A 24,392-nucleotide genomic window follows, 5' to 3' on the forward strand; every position below is an offset into this window, starting at 1 on the left:
CATAGACTGAATTCCGAGTCTTTCCTCTCGTTAAATTTTAAAGTGTCTCACTTTTTATCTGGTCACGGTAAATTTGCAAGTTATCTGTTTCGTTTTAATCTACGATCAAACAATTTATGTGAATGTTCAAAAATAGTTCCTCAGGATGTGGAACATTTGATTTTCTCGTGCCCTACATTTGATGGCCCTAGATTATGCTTACAGAACGATTTGAAAATGTTCGGAGTGACTTGGCCAGTGAACTTATCTGTTTTCGTGAAGTCCAGACTGCTGTTCTCTGCTTTTGTTCGCTTTATTTATGCATGTAACTTTTAATGTTTATTTATACATGTAAACTTTAATGTTCTAGTTAACTTACTTCTGTAAGCCCCGTGTTGTACATATGTGGTGCGCGGGAAGTCTGTATGTTCTTAAAGGAAAAAAATATATATATATATATTCAGTGCATAAATTTGCGAAGTTTGATTTTCCTCAAAAAAGTATATAAATATTGTTTATTCTAAAATATTTTTAAAAGAGTGCTATTTCTCAATATACGTATACGTATAAAATACGTAAACTGCTATTTATCAATACTATAAATACAAAACCTCTTTAACCGTATTTATTGCGATAATTTAATTAAATGTAATTTAAAAGGAATTTTTTATATACATGTGAATTTTTAAATCAAAGTGTGGCCTGATTAAAATAATAGAAACACACTGCAGAAATTTTCACCCAGTTAAAATTACAAGACAGTAATTAAATAATTTACTAACTTGTATTTAGACAGTGCAGTGAATTTCAGTAACACAATGAATTTCAAATAAATAATTTATCTTTCTTAAACATTTTTCGCAAGGTTTCGGTACTTCAATAACCGTTTGTAAGATGTGTTGCAGATAATGATTTTCATTTACACAACAGTTTTAATCGTAAAATAGAATATATTACAGCATGGTTTACAGAAGTAGAAAATTTGTTGTTAATTCAAATTTTACGATTAGAAATTATAATATTCTAAAACGGTTAAATAATGAGTCATTAACTACCATCGGTTAGAACATAAGTGCTGATTTTTACTTGAATGAGGGTTTTGCAATCTTAAAACTCAAACTGTAAATCTAAAAGCTATTCCAAACAAGTAAGTTCTTAAACTGCATAATTGAAAAGGTATTTATTTAAAAGCAAATCTGAGGTTTGATACTAATAAACCTGCATCTCTTGTGCTTTAAGAAATCGGAAGACGTTAAGGTTTTTAACGATCACCCTAAAGGTCTTTTTAACTCTTTGAAATCCAGACCCTTCGCTAACCTGTACCCTCAAAATACCGAACCGCCCGAAGTACTTTTCCAGTTTCACAATTTCCTCTCCTCCCCGTCCATTAATGCAGAAAATAGGTGTGAAGATTTCGAATGACATCCTTTGTACTTTCTAACAAAGATTCCATTAGGCTTTGACCCTGTTCTTTATTAAAATATTCTGAAGGTCAGACCAACAATCTTTTCTGGTTTTGTTATGATCACAACTTAGATTTTGTTTATTTCTGTTATTTTTGTAGGAAGGAATAAATTGATTAAAAATAAATGTAATCCTTAAATTTTTAAACTGCGATTTTATTGCTGTTTAAAACTTAAAGGGACACTGTACCACAAAAGAATCGACAACGAAATGTCACTAGCAAGCAAAAGATAAGAAACCTCTTAGGACAAGCTGTCTGCAGTAAATTGATACAGTGCATTTGTGGATACTGCACCTGCTACAGCATACCTTAGGAGGAGGGAAGAAAACAAGATTACAATTTCGGGCGTTTCTGGCTGTTTCAGTTTAGGGCCGTGTCGGGAGGATTGGTTGTGAAAGAGTTAAAGTTTATCAGTAGAGATTATTGACTGAGAAGCCCAGGTGGACTAGCGCAAAAGTTTATAGGTTATTAGATGAATATGCGTTTAGACTAACATGGAAACGTTATATATCTTCTGTATAGATGAAAATGGAATAAATATGTAATCTAAATCTATAAAAATATTTAATGTGTAGAGACATCAGCTATTTTTTGGAGGCAGGAGTCATGAAAAATGAGTAGCACCTTCGCCGGGAATCGAACCGCGGACCTCTGGAATATTCGACCAGCGTGCAGACCACCACACCACGAAGACACGCTAAGGAGTCGGGAGAAATACCTTATATACTCTACCCTTTAAAGGGCAGCTGGGTTCTTTTAGGGGACCCAGTCGCCAAATCCAGGGTGTGGATAATCATCATCCACCACCCTTTTAGTTCGGGAGCCACTGTAGAGACATTAGGTATTTTTTTGGAAGCAGGAATCATGAAGAATGAGCAACGCCTTCGCCAGGAATCGAACCACCGACCTCTGCAATACGCGCCCAGCATGCAGACCAGCACACCATGAAGGCACGCTAAGAAGACGGGAGAAATACCTTATAAATGTTTTAATTAAATATACAAGGAATTAATGCAATTTTATTTAAATCAAGCAGATTAAAATATAAAAAAATATGTTGCTTTCAAATAGTTTAGCTTGTTGACTAAACACAGACAAATTAAGTATGAAAGAATAATATCTTCTGTTTTTTTTTTTTTTTTTTTTTTTTTTTTTTTTATGTCAGCAGACTGGAATAAAAAGTGAAACAGCGTAAATTAGTATTTTGAAAATTCGAATTTTTTGAATAAAAGAAAAGAAAATCTGGACAATTTTCCTGTTAAGATTCGTCTTTATTTTGTTGCTCCCAATGGGATTTATTCTAGGTTACTTAGAGCAACAGCCAGTGAACAGACAGGTTTTGCTCATTTGATATATGGCTTAGGTGTCTAGAATTTCAAATTTCAGAATCGAAGCAATAATAAAATTGAAGAGACAAATATTTCGTTTTTCATTTGAAAACTAAAGTAAAACTATGTTTAAGCACTAAAGATTCTGAATTCTTCAGCTTTTCAGACGTAATGTCAATATGCACAATTACATAGGAAAAGTAATACCAGCTGTGCATGCTTTAATAATTGTGATTTCTGTCCTGGGATCATTTTATTTCAAAAAATAATTGAAATATAGGTATCCATTACGCACAGTTGTAGTTCATCAGGACTGTCCATCCTTCACTTCCGAGATCCGATCCGCTATAGAGAAGGTGGAGGAAGTCTCAGCGATCAATCCTTATTGTCAAGAATTTACTTTTCATAGTTCGCAAAAAAGAAAAAAAAAAAATATTCAGCGCCTCGGAAGCATTCAACTTCTTTTAAAATAACGGAGTTGTATATTTTCCACAAAACTAAATGTTATAACCATACGCATCATTGAACTTCAGCCGACATTCAGAAAGATTTTTGATACTTCTTTGCGAACTTAACTGTCGTAGTAGCTTAGACATTTACTAGTATCTTATACTCCCTAACTTTCCTGAAACACGCTTTATCCATAAGATTAGAGCTATGAAAATCTAGAGTACCTGAGCTCTATATAGTTGAAAGTTACAACTTCTGTGCCCAGTTTAATGGTTTGTTGGGGATTCTCACATAAGATATGATCTTGCTCTCTCTTGCGGCAATCCACTAGCACAGTGCCGCTTTCACTGAGTTTATCAGCTAACAGCTATAGTTTCTTGCAGTAGAAGTTGATAGTAGTGCCGATGCCTGATGGAAACGAGCCTTAAGCTACTATCAGTACATTAATCACTCGGAGCATATAAAATCGACTTTTGCAAGTATGTCTTTGTTTCTTCTGAAGGCTAAGCACTTCATGCACTTCATGCTTCTCCAGATCAGCTCAGATGTACCTTACGACATCGCAAACGCACTATTCTGCATGCCATATGATGATGGAATTGAATCAGGTGTCAGGGAGGCGGTAAGCTAGCAGAGAAACTGAAACTTCTGCAACTTAATTGTCTTTGTTCAGAAAGTAACATCACTGAGGATTTCTCTTTTACACACGACACGTCAACAACAGATTTGTGTATCCCTAATATCTGTGAAAATTATATACAGTTGCATATAAGCCTTCTGAGATTTAAGCTACTCATTATTCTAAATGTGGCCAAACTTCAAGCAAATTGAATACTGCTCTCCCAGAAGTGCATCGACATATAACTTGCGTTACATTTTCTTACAATACCCTTGCAAAAGTATCTCAAAAATAGTATTGTGAACATTGAACCAATGTCGAAATCGTACAGCAGACAACCGCAAAATGTGATTTTGTACAAAGATCTATCGGATTTCAGGCTCCAAGCATGAATTTATCCGGTATGTATACTTGTGTTATTTCCTGTAATCATTGTATATATCTATAACAAAATTTTCGCGAAAATTAAGGTAAAGACATTTTTCATTAAGTTTCCAAATGGCCGGGGTTTTAACAGCAATTTAATAAAATTAGAGATTATTTTGAAGTGTGAAGAATTGCAATTTGAAGAGGGATAGATTGGCATAGAGAAAGGGCAAGCAGTACGTAGGATCCTAATAGCGCTATATAGAGTCAATAAATATTGTGACAAAGGAGGTTGTAAATTATATTTTTATTAAATCTTTAGATGAACAAAAAAGTAATATGTGTGCAGATATGGTACGATTTAGCGTTGGTCAGTGAGATGCCTAAGCCAGAAATATTCACTAGTGGATCTGGGGGGATAAAAAGTAAATTGCAGACCGCACTGCCAAAATCTCTTTATCTGAAAGATGCAAAGCAATCGACTCATACACTCTACCAAATTAATTTGCATCCTGGTGAGGCCACCTTTCCATAAGTAAACTAAGAGGTAAACAAACCGGAGGAAAACTAAAAAAAAAAAAAAAAAACGTGCAGGAGATAAACACTGATAGTAAAATCAGAGACATAAAAACAAAGTTATCTTGCAATATTTCTCTAGACAATCGGAATAATTTTATTCTCCCAGCCAACAACGATATTAAATAAACTGTTTAACATTTGGTACAATCTTACAGTTCAGAAAATCTTGGGAGCTTTCCCGCGTTTAAGTTGCAATAATAGTCTCTATAAATAATAACCCATCCACAAATGTTTTTGGTATTCTGTTCAACATAGCAGCTTAGTAAAGTATATTCTAAACCAAACAATTCCACTACCCGTTCGGCAGGAGGATTCACCAGATGTACCCGTTACACTTTTATCCTTGGCTCATCCTTCGTCGCCGCTCGTATTAAACTAAAAAGAAAATATCTAGTCAAACCGATCCTGCTTTCTTCGGGACCCGTAAAACCCTGCTAATATATGTAAAGAGCTCATCGAACTGATCCTCCTTCCTCCTGGAAGATATCCATTTACCGATTCATATAAATCGTTTACAAACAGCTTCTGAAAACCAACCAACAAACAAATAAAGGAAACAAATACGAATATTTGACTCATTTCCAGTCAAATATTCTGATCTTTGTAAGCCTCGTGAGATACCAACGGCATTTTGTTCTTTGTCGCATGCAATCTTTAGTAAAATCTTGAACTGTCTTTTTTTAACATAGGCATCTCATGACATGGGATTTTTTCTATGAATCAAATTTTGAAATTATTTGTTTGCTGATGTATGAGTAAATATTTGAAATCAGAAGTATCTAGAAGTAATTTTTAAATATTTATAATTAAAAGTGACATACAATTTGGTAATATAAACATACGGAATGATGAAAATGAATACTCTTAAATTAGAATCGATCTGGAAATTCCTGTATCTCCGTTCTTTCAGTTTTTTTCTCAGTTATAAGATTCAGGTTATTACTAGTTTCATTTTTTAGTGTAGTAAAACTTTGTGTATAAGTGCCAGTGAAACATGTTAGAAATTAGAATAATTATCTCCTTAATTTCACAAGTGAGCAAAATTTAAGTAACAAATTGATTTTTCAAAATTCAACCACATAATTGTTGAAAGGAGTTTTCGCGATCAGTACAAAGAAGATCCAACTCTGTAGAAAGGTGATGCATATGCAGACATCAGCGCCATGAAGTCAGAGCGTTAAAGAGTATGTCAGGGAACAGAAAAGGTGAGAAGTCAGCGCGCGATGTGCAAGACAACTGAAAAAAGAAAGGAAGCCGCAATTTCAGGCATTCTACTGCAGATGGAAAAATTTTACGTTATAGACAAATTACACTCTAGCAGCTTCACTGACAAATATTCAATTGGCAAATCCTCTTGTCCGAAAAGTTGCCTATATCTTATATAAGATGTTAATGGCTTAAAAAGTGTTCTCGTCTGTTCTTGGAACAAAAGTACATACAAGATTGGTTTAAAAAACACTATAACAATGACAGAACTAAAAATGTAAGTAAGGTAAATACAGTCTTGAAAGAAGATCCACGACATTTATACTTTTGCTTAGAGAAACAACATTAAAATATAACTAGAGTTTTTTTTGTAATTTTTCCGAATAACGTTCATTTATCATTTAGATCCATTTGAACTTTTATTAACTGGTTACTTAAAAATAACTTCTTAAACTCTAATTCTCTAAAAAGCCTCTAAAAAGTTTACTTAAATATCTAATAATGTAAAATTTCATGGACGGTTTTTGACAGAGTTACTATCATAATTTTTGCGCGTTTTCGAACAGTACATTTTCTTTAATCTAAGGACGAGCCAGTCTCCCTTAGAAACTCCTCCACGAAGGCATCCCTTCCCTTAGGCAGATAGCCCTCGAGGCTTTGCCATAATCACACACACATCATCATCATCTTTGATCTAACTTTATTTATATTCAGATTTGATGCAGATATTTCAATATTATAACCTTGCCTGTTATGGGGGCATACGTACGTACAAACAAATGTACCTTTATATGTGTATCGATAATTACTATTATTATTATTACTACTACTACTATTTGTGCAAATTTGAAATTCTATGTATATTTCATACCATTATTTTAAATTTCTAATTTCCGGATAAGAGTCATATTTTTCAGTGTTTAATTGATTTATTATTAGTAATATTTTCAGTTCTCTGTAAGCGCACATTGAAATTAAGCTAATATTTATACACTCAACATATTTAATATGTACTTACAAACATTTGTAAGAGGTAAAGAATGGTGAAATTTAAACCCTTATATTTGTATTTCAAAGTGTACCGTGTCTTAGCAAATACTTTTTATTTCTGGGTTTGACCATTTACTGGAACTGTTTTGCCGAATTGTATGGTGTATTTGGAACTCGGGGAATATTTGGAATTCACTTACCAAATGGAAGGATTTTGCACAGTATTCTGATTCTCCTCAACTCCTTATTATTTGGTGAGATCAGAATAGCCAATAGAACTGCCACTAATAGGCTGGAGTTGATTTGGACTTTATATGCCCTGAAGTTGTCTTAAGGATTTTATTTTTTCTCACTGAAGGTTTGTCGTTCTATTGCGTTTATAGAGCTCCGAATATAAGAATTTTGGACAGAAGTAATCACAAAATTTTTAACTCGATTCTAATATATCCGTTGATGAGTTGCAAAAGCATAAAATATCTGTTCGGGCTCTACTCGAATTACTTTTATGTATATTCTTGGCTTTTTCATAATGTTTTCATTTAAACGTTTAACAAAATTTAACGATTTCTTTCATTCGGAATATTATTCAAAAGACTTTAGAGATATTAGGTTATATCGATGGAAGAACGTGAAAAAAGTGCAATAAACTCACCGGAATTCGAAATCCGGACCTCCTACACACGTCTCGGATATGCTTCCAGTTACACACGGAAAGGAGGGAGAAAATACCTTATATAACCCTCTTTTAATAGGCGACTGGGGATGAGGTGACCCGATCGCCAAATTTTGGTAGTGACGAATTATTACGCGCCTGCTTTGTTTTAATTTGAACCTCACATGTAGTCTCGAGTTATATCGATGCAAGAATGTGAATGGAATTCGAACTCCCACCCCACAAATGCGCGTCAGACGTGCTTACTGGTATATGACGAAGCCACGCGGAAAGGAGAGAGAAAATACCTTATAAGACTTACCTGAAAGGTGATATATATAATTATTGTTCTACATTTTCTGAGGGAAGTCATATATTCCGTTTCTTGCACGGTTCACCAAAGCTGTATATTTGAAGAATTAAACATTCTGCATTTCGTTACTGACTATATTTCTACACTGATCCCTCATGTTGTGAATTATATCTATTCTAAATGATACTGAAATTCGCTAAAATTGTTTTGAGATATTACGAAGCTTGTATTTGTATCGCGGATTCTGAACATCATTATATGAACCCAGAATCAAAGTGGTAAGAATTTTAGCGGTGGTAAAAAATGTTTAATACAATTTAAAAGTAAGTTTTGTTAATTTATGTAATTTTTATGTAATATAATTTACATTAATTCTGTCTTTTAATTATGTTTCTTCAATCATCCACAGCAGAATGTAAGTTAGATAGAATTTAAAAAGCGAACAAAGGTATAAATTCAGGAAGAAAGTTTGGAAATCAAAGCAACAACTCTGTTCTCGCGAAAATCATCCACTTGCATTTAAAGTTGATTTCAGTGAGTGTTTTCAGGCATGTTCCCAATTTTGATGATTAGAAGTCTCATATAATTTAGAGGACGGTTGATAGATATTTAATTTATTTACACTTATCAAGAATTTAATCTTTGTAGTACTTCAAGTGAGCGAGGAATAAGGCCATTACCTTTTTAATGTAGTGTTTGTTATTCTTAAACTAAATAAGCTTTTAATTTACTTTTTATACTCTATACGTATTTATCAGAGGGCAAGAGCGATATATCATCTATTGCATATGAAGGTTAAACTAGAAGGTTAACTATAAAAAATTAGGTAAAAGTCTAGATAATATTTTCAGACTTAAATTTATTTTTTAATTAATTGCGTAATATGTCATCATTAAATATTTCTTCAGCTCTTGAGTAAAATGACTTGATTATTTTATATACGTGGGACAAATATGATGTTCATATTCTCTTTTAAAAACTTCTAAATACCTATTTATATATATTTCTTAATATATTAGTCCATAGCACGTAGCAGTTTCTTTATAATTTGCTTATATAATAATACATATACATAAGATGACTGACATGAGTTTGTTACATTCTATCAATAAATCAAAAAAAAAAAAAAATAAATAAATAAAAGGATCCTGTCTGAAATTCGCAACATATATTTTATGTACAATTAAGAATTTTAATGCAAAAATATTTCACACTTTATTCATGTTGACAATGTTATTCATCACAGTTGAGTATTTCAAAATTTCACTTCAGTACACAAAATTTATCTAAAACAATAGTGAGGGCGGTTGAAGATTAAGTCCAAATATTTTACTTCTTCCGTACAGTTGGCCCTATTGTTGATTAAAGTTCATCAAATATTTCATGGGGAGATTGGTGTATATATAGCCTTATATGAATTCTGTGAAAAGACTTTGAACTCAGCAAGGCAAATATCCTGCAGTATCGAGCAATCTTCTTTCATTCTTCTGGAAACATGATTTAGTTGGTGCGAAATACAGCTTTTTATGTATGTCCATCTATGCCAAATCTGAAAAACATGAGTAAAATGTTTTATGAATTTTTTGAACCATATATAATATTAATACGATTTTTAAACTGATACAAGTTTGTAAAACATAAACAGTGAAATATATCCTGCATTCCTTTATTTTTTTGCTGTTAAAATATTATGTATTAAAAGATGTGTTTGCCGTCAAAACTATGGTTAATTATTCAATGGCTATATATATAAATATATATTTCGCAAAAATTTAAATTGAAATTCAAAAAAACTTCATAGAATCCTATAAATGTAGAATAAGAATACTTTAAAATGTAAAAATTATTATAAACCATCGCAAGAAAAAGAAAAGGATTTAAAAGAATAAGAAAAAAGACGAATCCGATCAACTTCAACATAACATCGTCAAGAGGAGGATTGTCGAGCTCAATTACAATTCTCCTTCCAGAGTAAGATCCTTGTTTTTCTGTATCCGGATTAGTTTTTGAACCACTTCAATATATTTTTAAATCTTAAAAGTTAACCTGAAAATTCTAGTCCTTCTCAAAGCGAAGGAAAATGGCAAAAATAAAAGTAAGATCATTAAAAATACCATCCAGCAAAATTTCTTTTGTTTTGGTGACTCATGGTGAGTAGATACAAACAATAAAATCTGCTTACGTGCATCGGAATTTGTTTATGACTCAACCTGATATTTTATAATTTTATATCAAAATTAATGCTTAATAACTCTAAAATCTGTGAAGTTACAGGTTTTGTCCTGTAGGTAGATGCACATTTAAGACACAATAAAACGCCGAATAAATACAATTCGGAAGTCAAACAAAAAAAAAAAAAATCAGCGTTATATTTTCAAAAATTTCGCAGGACTAGTTTCGATGTTTTTTACCGAACCAACATCCTCAGCTGCAAAACCGCAAATGAACAAGATAGGAAATAATGATTAGATAAGATAAGAAAGCCTGGACAAGAATAAGCAAGTGGAGCCATCTGTTGGTGAAACAATGGCGCCACTTGCTTATTCTTATTACGCTGATTTTTGTTGTTTGACTTCTGAGATGCACATGTTTTTCAATTTTATTCAAACACCACTAATGTACACTGCGAGGGAAAAAAAAAAAAAAAAAAACAAGTGGGGGGGGCAGTTCTATATCTCCCGTTCTTCTGGGCCGATTGACGAAATTCAGCTTGAGTGTTTCATGTCTCGAAAGATATGTATTAGATTTATAGTATTGTTCTAATATAGTATTTTGACAGAAAATCAGACTTTTTTTTCTACCTGACATGCCAATTTGTTTCCATATATCGATTCTACGCTTCAAATTATGCCAAACTGCCAAGTTTTGTAAAAATTGCACGAGTAATTTTTAAAAGATTAGCTCTCAAGTTTTAGCACCTTAATGTTAATTGAATTTCATTGTTAATATCTCGTTTTCTTTTAAACTTACTTGATTCCTTCTTCCATAATTCGAAATTTAGGCTTAATCCAAATATAATTCGCTCTTTTTTATGATTTATTTTTAAAATTTGTAATTTTAAATAGATTTTATGAATTTTTGTAATTTTTTTTTATTATTATTATAACCTATAAAAATTTTAACATCGTCTTAAAGTAGATGGATTTCTAGGGGCACTAGCAAAAAATTAGAATTTTTTAATCAGATTTTTCTAAGATACATTGCAACGTTTTGAAATTTGCTACCGTTTTTTTTTTTTAGCGATGATAATGCCGAATGTGGTTTATGCACTTACCATATTTAAATGTGGTTACAGTTATTAGAAAGTATGAACGGTGACTTTTTCCCGCTCTTGTTTAGTTATATATATATATGTGAAAAAAAAAAAAAAAAAAAAAAAAGGAAATAGATTGCTATAGATTAAGAAGTTCGCCAATTAAATTAAACTCTGTAAATTTCGCACCAAATTTTATAAAATTTAATATTTAGGCATAATTTGAGTCCTAGAATAGATTTTGTGTAAAAGTACACTGCTCGACATTGAAAGTGCAGCACCAAGAAGGAGTGCCCAGAAATTTATGCAAATTTTAGAGTAGACGCACGTCACTGAGTTATGCGAATGATGTGAAATGCGCAGCTCTCCGACGCACGTGAAGTAAGATATAAGGGAAGGAACATGCAGAATGAACAATATTCGTGTCGTTATTTGTGCCAGACGAATTATCGAAGAAAATTGGTTTTTGTCCCGACGTGTAATAGATGAGATTGCCAGGCCGCCGTCAATGAAGGCACATTCAACAGATAGACGATTTTGCGAGGGATACGGTGATCGGACTGAGAAGGGCGGATTGGTCCTTACGTCAAATCGCTGCTGATACCCACATGAATGCAAGTACGCTGCATCGGCTATGGCGAACATGGTTGAAACAAAGAAATGTGGGAAGAAGGAGGGGTGCAGGTGTAGCCAGAGTGACGTCAGCACACGTGGATCGTCGCATCCGCCGACACACTATGGCGGACCTGCAAGTCACTTGTACCGCGATTCTGCAGCATGTGCAAGATACCATGAATGTGCCCGTGTTGACCAGAACCATTTCCCGTTGATTGGTTGAACGTGGCCTGCACTCACGGCGTCCGTTAAGAAGCCTGCCATTGACCCTACAGCATAGACGCCAACGTTTGGAATGGTGCAGGACTGGAGCGATGTGGATGACAGAATGGAGAAACGTCGTGTTCTCAGATGAGTCACGCTTCTGTTCATCCAGTGACAGTCGCTGCATACGTGTGTGGCGTCGACGTGGAGACAGATCTAATCCGGCAGTAACTGTGGAACGCCCCAATGCGCGACAACGTGGCATAATGGTTTGTGCGCTATTGCCTACGATTCCAGGTCACCCCTAGTTCGTATTCAGGGCACTATGACGGGTCAACGAGACTTGGATAATGTACTGCAGCCGGTGGCAATCCAGTACCTTCAAGAGCTGCCTAATGCAATTTTTCAGCAGGATAACGCCCGACCACACAGTGCTCGCATCTGCCAACATGCTATGCAAGGTATACAGATGCTTCCCTGGCCACCATACTCTCCTGACCTGTCACCAATCGAACATGTGTGGGATGTGGTTGGACGCCGTTTGCAGACTCTGCCCCTGCCTCGTTCAGAAGACGAATTGTGGCAAATGGTTGAAAGGGAATGCAGAGCCATCCCTCAGGACACCATCCGCACTCTTATTGACTCTATACCTAGACGTGTTTCTTCGTGCATCGCTGTCCGCGGTGGTCCTACTAGATGTAATTACTCCTTCTATGTACATCGTACCATGCTTTATTTATAATACTAGTTACATATGTTAATGCTGTTCCTTAAATAATGGTGCGCGTGGTGCTGTACTGATTAACCACTATGGTAAAGGGACAGTGCCCCCGTCCCCCGTCACTTCTCACTTATCCTACTAAGCCGACGCCGTTCTTGTTCTGGATACTGACTATCATTTTGAAATAAAGATCACTTATTGCTGCCTGCTGTCTTTTTTCCAAATTTCCTCACTTTCTGACCACTCCTTCTTGGTGTTGCATTTTCAATGTCGAGTAGTGTACCTATATTAGAACAATTCTGTATATAAATCTAATACATATCCTGAATCGCGCTTTCGAGACACGAAAAACGCAATTTAAATTTCGTCAATTGTCCCACTAGAACGAGAGATAATAGATCTGTCCTATTTTTTTTTTCGCACTGTACATTTTAATAACATTTGAAGTTTTCACTTTTAAAATGTTTCACCTTGAGATAGAAAATATAGAAAAAAAATTGGAACTTTAAAAAAAAAAAAAATTAGTTGGATTACCACTCATATTTTATTGCTGCTATTTAGTGCGATAGTGCATTTAAATCGTGGTTTAATTTTTAAAATTTAATTTTATAAAATAGCTATATCATTGTAAAGAAATAAGGTTCTTTACTGTATTTAATGAGCCTTTTTTGTTATTTGATTAATTGTAGAATTTTTTATAGCTTACATAACATTAATCTAGATGAGTAAATAGATCTTATAATACATTCAACCGTAGTCTTTTTGCTTTGTATATTATACTTAATTTTTTAATAAAAAGCCATTTTTCCGACTGATATGCGCTTTCCATTCTTTACGGTCCTGAACATTTAATATTAAGGTAAAAACTAATTTACTAATTTTATGTTTACTTCCTTGTACGAAGTAAAATTAAAGTATTGTAATTGCGAAAATTTTCAGGCACCATATTTCAACGAAAATATCTATTTTGACCGCTATCGAATGCAATTTAACGATGCTTCTGCGTGACATCTCTACGTAAGGACAGAATAAAAGACTATTTTTTTCCAAAAAATTATAAAACTGCTTTAGAATGAATTCTGAAGAGAATTTTTCGTGGTGTCTGTACGTACGTATCTATTTACCTCGCATAACTCAAAAACGAGCGGGCTCAGAACGTTGAAATTTATATATAGGACTGCTTTAACATGTCGATGTGCACCTCGTATTTTGGTTGCAATCGGCTGCACTAAACGTATATAAATATATATATATATATATATATATCCACTCTGTTACCCGGTTCAGTGATCTCAGTTTCTTTACTCTTATATGTTTGTGAATTGCGTATTTTTTGCTTTAAAAATGACTGAATTATGTTGTTCATATCTTCCGGTTAAGGTCTTTATGCCTTTAGGAAATCTGCAATCAATATTTGTAAAATTATCAACAATTTAAAAGCTGTTTAAGTGCGGTTAAAACTAATTTTTAAATAACATGGCGGACATATTTGTTTAGATTTGAAACAGCAGAAAAGTAGATTTGTTGCCAATCTAGGGAGACTAAGTTTTGCAACAACAAAGATAACACCTTCATTTATTATTACGAATTAAATCATGCTTAATCCTTTCAGGAATTTTTCGAGAAAATAAGTGTTTAAGTTTTACTTCAAAATTTTTAATATAGATATTTCGAGTTTTTATGCATTTTTGCCTTGTTGCGAAGTGAGAACTGAATTAATTGATTGAGAAATACTGAATCGTCTGTGAAAAACTGTTTCTTTTTTGTTTCGTTTGCTTAATTTCTTTTATACACCGTTCTAGATTTATTATAGTATTTGAATAGAACATGTGGGAACTATTAGATAATTCTTCAAAAGATATGAATTTTGTGCTTTCTGAGTTATAATATGAACGAAATATAACGTTGTTAAGTGAATCTAGCGCCAGAGTGTCGCTATGGTAAACAAATATGGTGAATTTTAAAGAGTGCATTTTTTCTGTTGTTGTTTATGCACTATCGACGAAGTAGATTTAATTCAATCCAATAAGTTTTAATGAAATGCAAGAAAAATGCGTATAATTTAATATTCCGTGGTGTACACATCAGATTTTTTTTTATTAAATGTAATAAATGGAAGCATTATATATTAATTATACGTTATCTCTGCAATACCGAACACATAGATTTTCATTAACTTTTCTATTTTATTGCACGCGCATTTTCGCTTTAAATACATTTATATTTTGCGATAGAGAATAATGTTTCTAAACATTGATTTAGAAGTATAAAAATGCTTCTGTAAAATTTCTTAAATTTCAGGAACATCATTAAAAGTAACTTTCATCTTATCCGTACTTCAGGGAAATAGTTATTGAATCCAACTGGGCTTTTTTATCCTTAAAATCCTTTTCATTCTCTTGCGTCAGAGCTATAAAATCAATTTATATTACAGCGCCAAATGACATTGCCGTATTCGTTTTATATTACGAATTGCACTGTCTAAATTAAAGGTAGAAAACTTTCAGTCTATATGTTTAGCAATGAGGATCAAAAATAAGCAATCGGAAAGGGAAAGATACTTTTTTTTTTAATCTCGAATGCAATATAAATTTTTCGAAAGAACAATTGATCTTTTCTTTATTGTATTCTCACCAGCATTATCTTTTTTCCGCCTTTAATGCAACATAAATTGGATTCCTTTGGATTTTCAAATTCCATTGGATTTTCAAAAATGATCACTGAATATGGGAATAAATTACATTCATAGCATTCACAAAGTAGAACTAATAGATGTTATGATAGATATAGATTAAATAATTGGAGATATTATCAGCAAATAATATTAAATGTGGCTGTTTAGGTATGGCACTCATGTGAGGGTTTCTGCTGTGAGAGGAAACTTCCCGTAGATAAATTTTCAAACTAAATTGAATAGCCTGCGAGGTTCATGAAAACTAACAAGCAAATGCTGGCTCACTTTTTTGGCAGGGAACTAAACAGAAATTCCATCTTAGTAAACAAATCAAACTTGTCAGTAACTTCAAATATTAAACGATCTTGTCAGTTTGCAGGTGCAGGCCACAACTCAATGTAGGTATCGGAAACGAATTTAGAATGAATTTCAGTTACGTTAGACTATTTTACTATTTATGCGTAGTTACCTAGTTTGTTTATTTTTACGTAGAATATTTAAGTATTTATCATTCCTTAAAATCAAAAACATAGAAAAATTTTTATTTCTAAGTAGTTCAGAAATTTTGCTTAATAATATGCAGATCCATACGAATTTACAGCCACCATGTATGTTCCTTAAATTGGATTCGATGTTTATTTTTAAAATTGTTTATTTATTTATTTATTTATTTATTGTCCAAAGGAGTAATTTGCCCTGAAGGGACTATTAATTTCGTTCTGGCATTTTGCGTTTAAAACTATAAACAGTGAATCACTTTTCAAATTAATGCCACCAAATATTATCACTATATTAATGCCCTGTATTATATTTAAAGAACATAAATAATGAAAAATCTGCATGAACGTATGTATGTTTTTTTGCATTGTGATAAAACAACCGTACCTAGAGCCGTAAAAATTTGAATAACGTAATCTTCCATACAATATGAGCATTTAGAAGCCCTTATTTGAATTTGAAATTTCTTTTATTATCGATTTCCTATTTTGTAGCACTTAACGAATTTTTGATTAAGAACATCAACGATTTCAAAGCGAGCAATAGTAACACTGTACCGAAAACAAAAGAGACGTTTTTACCCTCCAGCGCACGAGACTCTGTATCGGAAATTCTAAAGATATGCTCATTTTAAAATTATTTTGCGGTATAGCTGTTGAACTGTATGGTTTGAGTACGCAAAACATGATATTTAATAAATAAATGTAACACACAAAACGTTTAAAGAACGCCCCTTTGGACGTAATTAAAAATCTGAAATATTTCAGATTAATATTTATTTATTTATTTATTGTGTGTGTGTGTGTGTGTGTGCATCGTAATGATACAGGCCATGAAAGAAAATTAATTATTTTAATAACTTCAGTTTAAGAAGCCTTGTTGTTGATAATCGTTATAATCATTATAAGTAATTATTTCATTTAAAACTAAAATGTTATATTTATTTTTAGTTAATGAGACTGAGACTGGTAAGCAAACATTAATTTAAATGGGCTTTTATTTTTATTTAGTTCTTCGTTTTTAAATTTCACGTCAACAAAAATTGCAAATAAGCGAATATAACAATATGTCTTTCAAAATCTTTTAAATATTGATTGCAGAATATTTTTTTCTATTTTAGATGATTTTGTTCTGCAGTTAGTGCTGTTTTTGAATCATGTCTCTGACTTATCACATGATTTAATATTTATTTTCATATTTTATATCACATGCTTTCATGTATTAATTAGACACTGAATGAAGTAAAATTAAAAAAAAAAAAAAACACTTGACAAATTTTTAAAAAATTCTTTCATATATTACAATGCAGTGCAATAAAGGTTTTAATCAGTTATTTATAGATATGTGTATGTGTGTGTGTGTAAAATAAAATGAAAATTTTGATCAGCTAAAAATATAGTACGAAAATGTTATAGTAATTAGTACTAATTTCATGAAAAAATGCTGACTTTTCAAGGGGGTATTAGCCATTTTTGAAACAATCTTGAACAATTAAGGAAATCTGAATCGTTTTCGTCTTTTCAAAACACTTGAAAAAAATCTGATTTTAAAGCTTTAATAAAATATGTAAATTGGCATTAATTCAATTTAAATCTCGAGTAATTTAAAAAATACCCCGAAAAGAAAATTTAGAAAAATACAATTCTAATCACTATTAAAAACAAATTAAATTCTGTAAACATAGTTGAGAACATCTGAACTTACTTGAAAATAATTATTGCTTATAGATCAAAAAATGCTTAAAAAATCAAACTCATTAAACCTAAAAATATATATATTTACAAAAACTGATGAAAAACTACCCTCTAAAACCCGCGAGATAGGGAATTTAAAAATGGGTGAAATGTAAAAACGGTGATATTTAAAAAAATATATATATATATCTATATTCTGGGAAAATATTAAAAAAAATAGTAAAAGAACAGGGCAAATCTTAACTCGAAACGAAACGAAACGAAAACGAAATCACAATATTTATAAAACTCCAATAGTAATATACGCAACCGTACCGGTTTACGATAATGCGATCATTATATATTTAGATTAAAAATTAATTTCTATCATTAACGTTAGATGTTTTTTAAGAAAAAAGTTAATACATATAGCGAGAATTTTATTTTCAATCAAAAGTTTAGTATGCAAATTTATTCATGTTTATCCGTAAGTAAGAAACTTCCAAACAAATATATCTGGTTTAAGCTAATTGATTAATAATCGTTTATCCATGCCTTTTCTGGAATCGTTAATATGCCAGTTAATTAGTTTAATTACGATAAATTTAAAATGCCTACATATGTAAAGATTAATTTTTTTGTAGTTAAAGATTTGTAGATCCAGATATTATATTTCTTTTTTATTTGATTTATCTTGTTTAGAACTAAACAAGAAGGGTAAATTTGAAATTTTTATATGGCCTCAAAATTATTAATTGTAATTACATAATCAGCGCAGCTGAAGGTATTTACAAAAAAGATTCATATTTGCTTGGCGAAGTGGTTTCTGGACCTGAAAGAAGTAATGAAAAACAGCGCAATGAAGGAAATCTTTTCACTTTTCTTCAGTTAAAACTATAAATCTTTTAGGAGAAAAATGCGGATTGGTAAAATACTACTATAAAATTCTTTTAAATGAATAGTTGTTTAACAAGTTTCGAAATATTAGCAGTTGATTTCTTTAAACTCTAGATTTTTAGAGGAGTTATATCTAGAATACTGTAATTAATGATCCAACTAAAGTTGTGATCTTTCAGAGCTGAAGTAAAAAGAATTGAACAAATTTTCTTAAGCTTCAAAGCAAATCAGCAGTTAATACGTTTTATAAACATGAAATTTTGTGGAGTTTTGTAGAGCTTTGGCAAAGCGTAAACATTAGGAAAGTTAGAAGTCTGTTTTAGTCTACATCCTGTGATAAGTACTGAAATTCTGAGTTTATGGCGAAAGACTTTACGATAGTTGAGGTTAGACAGAACGCTAGCAGTAGTTTCTTAAAAATAATTGGCTGATTATGTTCTGACTCGATGAGTTTGCAAATTCTGTTTCAGTTAGTTTAATATAATTGTTTTTCAAAAAATGTTGAAGTTATTACTTCCGTTGTCAAATTTTGTTACCATAAACCTCTGTTTAAGGTTAAGTATCTTATTTGTAAGTGCGTTCAAATTAATGTTACCAATTAAATTCTTAAATTTTCCTAGTCTAAGTTTGATTTCGTTTAACTCTTTCGCATCGGTAGAGGCCAAAATTTGTTTCACTCAAACATCTAAAACGCTCGTATGTACATATTTTTGTTGGAATGGATTTCTTTCCCCCCCCATGCCAAGTAGAATCTTACAGCACTAACTGTAACCTACTTCAGGAAAGAGAAATATTCTCTCTTGGGATCTTTATGCGCTTTCACCACTGTGTGCCGTTTTCTCTTCGAATAGGATTGCAACTTCGGGCATCAATAGCTAAGCACTGAAGCGAAGCAAAGGAAAGGAAGGTGCATTCAAATAATAGAACTACTTTTAGTCGCTTCAAAAGAATGATTGTCATGCCATTTAAAAACACGCTAAAGCAATTATTAATGCACTAACCTGATGGGGGAAAGCATCACAATGGCGAAATGATACATCATCGATACAGAAATGGCGGTAAAAATTAATTCAGGCGTTCGAATAACCTCCCGATGTCTGAATCGTCGGGCGTTTTGAGCGACTTCGTTGCGAAAGAATTAAAATACTACTATATTTCCATTTCAAGAAGGTAGTAGTTGGAAGATCCAGTTTATATCTGGTTTTAAATATAAATTCTTTCATGTTATTTTTTTATGCAGTTTAGGCAAAAGATTTTGTTAATTCTGGTAACCTGTCTGAATTTAATACCCAATTTCATTGGATTTCTTAATTTAAGTCTGGAACAATATACAGATTTCCTGTAATAATACGCCAATGACGTTCATTCACAAATGGAAGATATTCTGGTACTTTGCTGTAAAAATTTGCTGTAGAATCTAAGTCATGGTGATTGGTAAGATAGTTGCTCAACATGTTTTGTTATCTAAAACAAATTAGAGTTTTAGTATTAACTGCCGGGATGTGAAGTTGACAAATTTGAAGATAGTACCGTAATTAGCAACTCAAAATATAAAAAGTTTATTTTGCAGTAATACTAGCTAGATTCATTTTTGTTATTTGCTAACTTAAATTTAGAAGCCTCAAGTACTAGGACATTTAATATAGCGCGGCCTTCCCATTTAGAGAGAAAAAAAAAAATAGTTAGAACAGTAGTCAAAGACTACACAATTTATAACGTATTCAGCTCTGTGATTCTACCGCAACGTCAAAATACAACTTTCGCCAGCGATGCAAAGCAAAGCTGAAAAATTTCAACTATCAGAGCTGGTAAGAAGTAACTCGTAGCATGCACACAAGAAACACGCTCTCTCTTTAAAATCCAGAAAAGGCGTTCCTTCTTTCTTTTCAAATATTTTTTTCTGAAAAGATAGACCTGTATCTGATCCCTCTCGAAATTGATAAAGTTTTATTTAAATTGTACGCCAAGACAAGGTTTCAGTGTGATTTTGAGTATTCTTCTAATTAATTAATCTGTAATGATTTAAATTTTCGGTTTTGAAGCAATAAATTATTTAGTCAGATGTAAACTCTGGAAACATATTGAGGAAAACGTTTTTTGTTTGCAAAGTAACCATTCACATCCTTACGCCATTCTTATTTAAATAGAAATAATTTTTTTTCTTAAACTGCAGCAGACGTCATTCCGAGGTTATAAATACACTTAAACAATAGATTAAAAATATATGAATTTCATTCTTTTAAGAAAAAGGGAGGATTCCTTACACTGACATTTCTTGAGCGTGTTGCCAACCTTGTAAACAGTCTGCCGTTGCTGTGATGGTGTGCGGATTTGAGGACGGTGGTGTAAGAAGGGGTTGAGCCTCTCTCACACTAACACCCTTTTCTCCCTGTGGCGTTCTGCTGCTCATATGAAACTGACTGTCACATGATTCGCAACTATTTGCAGAAGGTAAAGTGTGATGCTGGTACTGCTTAGCCTTACTTGGCTGGACTAAATCCAGTGTCTGACTACCATCGAATTCTTGTTGAGAACAATACTGATTGAGCATCATTGATGATGATAAATCTTTTACCAAGAATGGCTTCTCTCCTGAAGGATGGCCTTCTTCGTCATCACTACGTCTTTCCTGTAACAAGCATAAAAATAAATGAATAATTTATTTAAAGAAAATCTTCTAATTTTAGAAATTATGTCATATAATGAGAAAAATCTGTTACACGAAAGTATAACATATTTTTCAGTACTGATATAAAGAAATGATAAATATAAATCAATTAGGAAGAAAAAAATACAATGAGTTCTTTACGCGTAATTTAATGAAAAAGAGGCAGCAAGACCGTCAAACAATAAATACATAATATTATAAAAAAGTGTGTTAATTGCAGATAGGAAATCATGTGATAAAAAACTAATTACTCTTTCAGCATGAACATAGAACAGATAATATCATATATTAATTACGAATGATAATAGGCACATGAGACAGCAAATGCTATAATGCAACAAGTAATAATTCTGGTGGTTACTGAAGGGTTAATTTAATAAACATGTATCAGCAAACTTCTCAGTTAATTAAGTCAATAAATGTACTACATGAAATATATGTTAATTTAAGATATGCCAATATATAATGAGAAAATCAGATAAACAAAAGGCTAATGAATCCTTCACTACGAAGCTAAGGCCTTTAATATTTATTTTCGTAACCAAAAATTTTTACGTTAACTGTTTTTTGTACTTTTCTTACTCTGCATTCTTTAAGTTAGCTCTCAAATGCTTTGGCTTTCACATTCTGTGAAACCAATAAAGCCAAAACTTAAAAACAAATTAAATAGCATAGTATAGCGTGAATGAGTAATCAGTTTTTAAAGAACACTCTAGTTATTTAATTGAATAATTTATTAAAGCAGGGTTTAGATGTTTGTCCTGTACGTTATTTTTTGGAGAGTGAATTTATAAATCTATTGAAAGTCAGTCTAAAGCCGTTAATCAAACAAAGCTTTCCTAAAATATTTAAAGACTCAAGATGATTGTATTTTTTATTATCCCCAATGAACTTGATATGACATGAATGGAAAGAGCGATGTATAAAAATCTGGTACTGATCGAAAAGATAGATGATATTTCGCACCTAATAAACCTAGATTTTAGTTAGATCCTGCATCATATGTAAATAACTGTAATCAGATTGAAACGCAGGAGGAAAGAAATGTAAGGTTTATTTTAATTTCCTTAACCAGCTATTTTATGTTGGCAAATCTGTTGTATCATTTCTTGCTACCCGTTTTCCCGCCAGAATGCAAATTAGTTTGCGTATTTAAGTAAGGGTTTGAGGTTTGAGATTGCTTAGACAGAGCATGTTTTGCCTTCTGAAGACCACGTTGATAATTTCTTATGATAACATAAGAGATCCTGTCTTGGACGTTGCTTTTTTCCTGTCGGTTCTGCTTTCACGAGAGTGTAAAGCTTAAGAGCCACGTTTTGGGTTAAATTTACACTGCGTAGTCTTTGGCTGTTTGATAAGTAAATTTCATTTTAAATTTAAGATTCTATTTTGGTTCTTTCCATAAATGCTGACGGATTTGTAAACACCAGATTTACCTTCTGTTCATCTTACCTTTCTTTTAAATAGAATTGGCCGTTATACGCTTTCTAAAGCGCTGTTATACTTCTCAAGAGATAGTGATAATCGTTTAGAGTCTTATTTAGGTCTAATCACAAGTTACTTTCAGTAAAAAGCTAGTATAGAGGGATTTGGAAACATACCCCATTTAAGATATCTTAGATATGGTCATCTGTTAAATCTCAGAATTTGAAATAAAATTAGAATTGGATAGACGTTACAGACAAACATTAGTGCAGAGTCATGAGTTGAAAGAGAGAGTATCATTATTTATACTTGTTTAAGAATCCCTCATTTTATCTTTCCGTACAATTTTTCTGCTAAATATTTTATAAGATATTTTCTCCCTCCTTTCCGCTTGGCTTCACGGATTAACTCTTTGAAGACCATGACGCCCCAGACTACCTTTCATTCAAACGACCACAACCGTCCCAAATGGCCGAAATTCAATGTTATTTACTTCCCTCCATTAAAGTATGCAAAAGCAGGTGCAATTTCCCCTAATGCATTGTTTCATTTTTTTGCAGACAACCTGTCCCAAAAGGATTTATTTATGGTTTCTTATCTTTATTTTGCTAGAAATAGAAGGGATGTCATTTGAAACCTTCACTCTTCTTTGCGCGTCAATGGATGGAGAGAGGAGGAAATTGCTGTGACTCTCGAAAACCATTTCGGGCGGTCAGGCGTTCGATTCTGAAAAATTGTAAAAGACGTTACCGTTTATTTTTTCTTAATTCTTATTATACCAAAGGAGCAACTTGCCCAGAAGGGTTATTAATTTCATTCTGGAAATTTCCGTCTTCCACTATAAAACGGCGTTTCACTTTTAAAAATGTTACCACCAAATATTAGAGCCCTGCATTATATATTTAATGAAATTAAATACTGAAGAATCTCCATGAATGTATGGATGTTTCTCACATTGTGAAGAAAACAACGGTATTTAGACACATAAAATTTTGAATAATGTAGTCCTCCACTCGAATATGGGCATATGGAAGCCCAAATTTGGAGTCTGAAATTTGTTTTATTATCTATTTCATAGTTTGTAAAACTTTAGCTGATGAAATTTTAATTTACAAACTCAACGCCTGCAAAGCGAGCAATGACAATACTCTAGGAGAAAACCATATTTAACTCCAGCGCGTGAGACTGTTGTATGTTTTCTTATATTGCTTCTGAACATAATTTTATGGCTTAAGTACGAAGAGCATGATATTTAATAAATAAAGGCAGCACACAAAACGTAAAAAAAAAAAAAAAAAAAAAAAAAAAAAAAAAGCCTTTTTCGGCGTAATATGATATCTGAAAGCTTTCAGCTACACTTTGATCTTAACCAAAAGGCCGAGTTTTTCTTTTTCTTTTTTTTTTCTTAGTTTTCAACTTGTCTGCATTTAAATATTTAAATATAAAATATTTTCCATGGCGATGTAATCTAAAACTAGTAAAAAATTAAAAAATCATAACAAAATTTAAGTTATTATATCTTTAGTAGGTACCCTTAAAGAGCAATTCAAAATACAGCCTATATAATAGTATTTAAAATTTAAATGATATTACAAACAGAGTTTTGATGAGGCAATTTCTCTGAAACAGTGCCTTCAAACAGGCAACGGGAAATTTAACTCCAATTCTTTCTAAAACAGTTTTAGATAATGATTTAAGTTATTTTTTTTATATGCTTTTATTTTATTTCTAACTTTTACATTCTCTCAGATGTTCCTAAAAAATCCCGATTTGCAAAAAACAAAGGCCAAAATTTTATCGTCTCTCTTCTTGATAAA

General features: G+C 32.2%; 1 protein-coding gene across 1 annotated transcript in view; it reads right to left on the reverse strand.

Annotated features, from left to right (window-relative positions):
- Positions 1 to 9,137: 9,137 nt before the first annotated feature.
- Positions 9,138 to 24,392, reverse strand: part of LOC118198124 (neuroligin-4, Y-linked-like) — a 403,557-nt gene continuing 388,302 nt past the window's right edge. Inside the window, exons 8-9 of the mRNA XM_085813107.1 lie at positions 20,747 to 21,111; positions 9,138 to 9,496 (exon numbers count right to left, since the gene is read on the reverse strand). Coding sequence (XP_085669233.1) covers positions 9,472 to 9,496; positions 20,747 to 21,111 — 390 coding nt within the window. The 3' untranslated portion in view covers positions 9,138 to 9,471. The remainder of the gene's footprint in view (positions 9,497 to 20,746; positions 21,112 to 24,392) is intronic.

Source organism: Stegodyphus dumicola, chromosome 3, assembly GCF_044657685.1.
Source record: "Stegodyphus dumicola isolate Sdum_Otavi_A_Nest chromosome 3, ASM4465768v1".
NCBI classification, from domain to species: Eukaryota; Metazoa; Arthropoda; class Arachnida; order Araneae; family Eresidae; genus Stegodyphus; species Stegodyphus dumicola.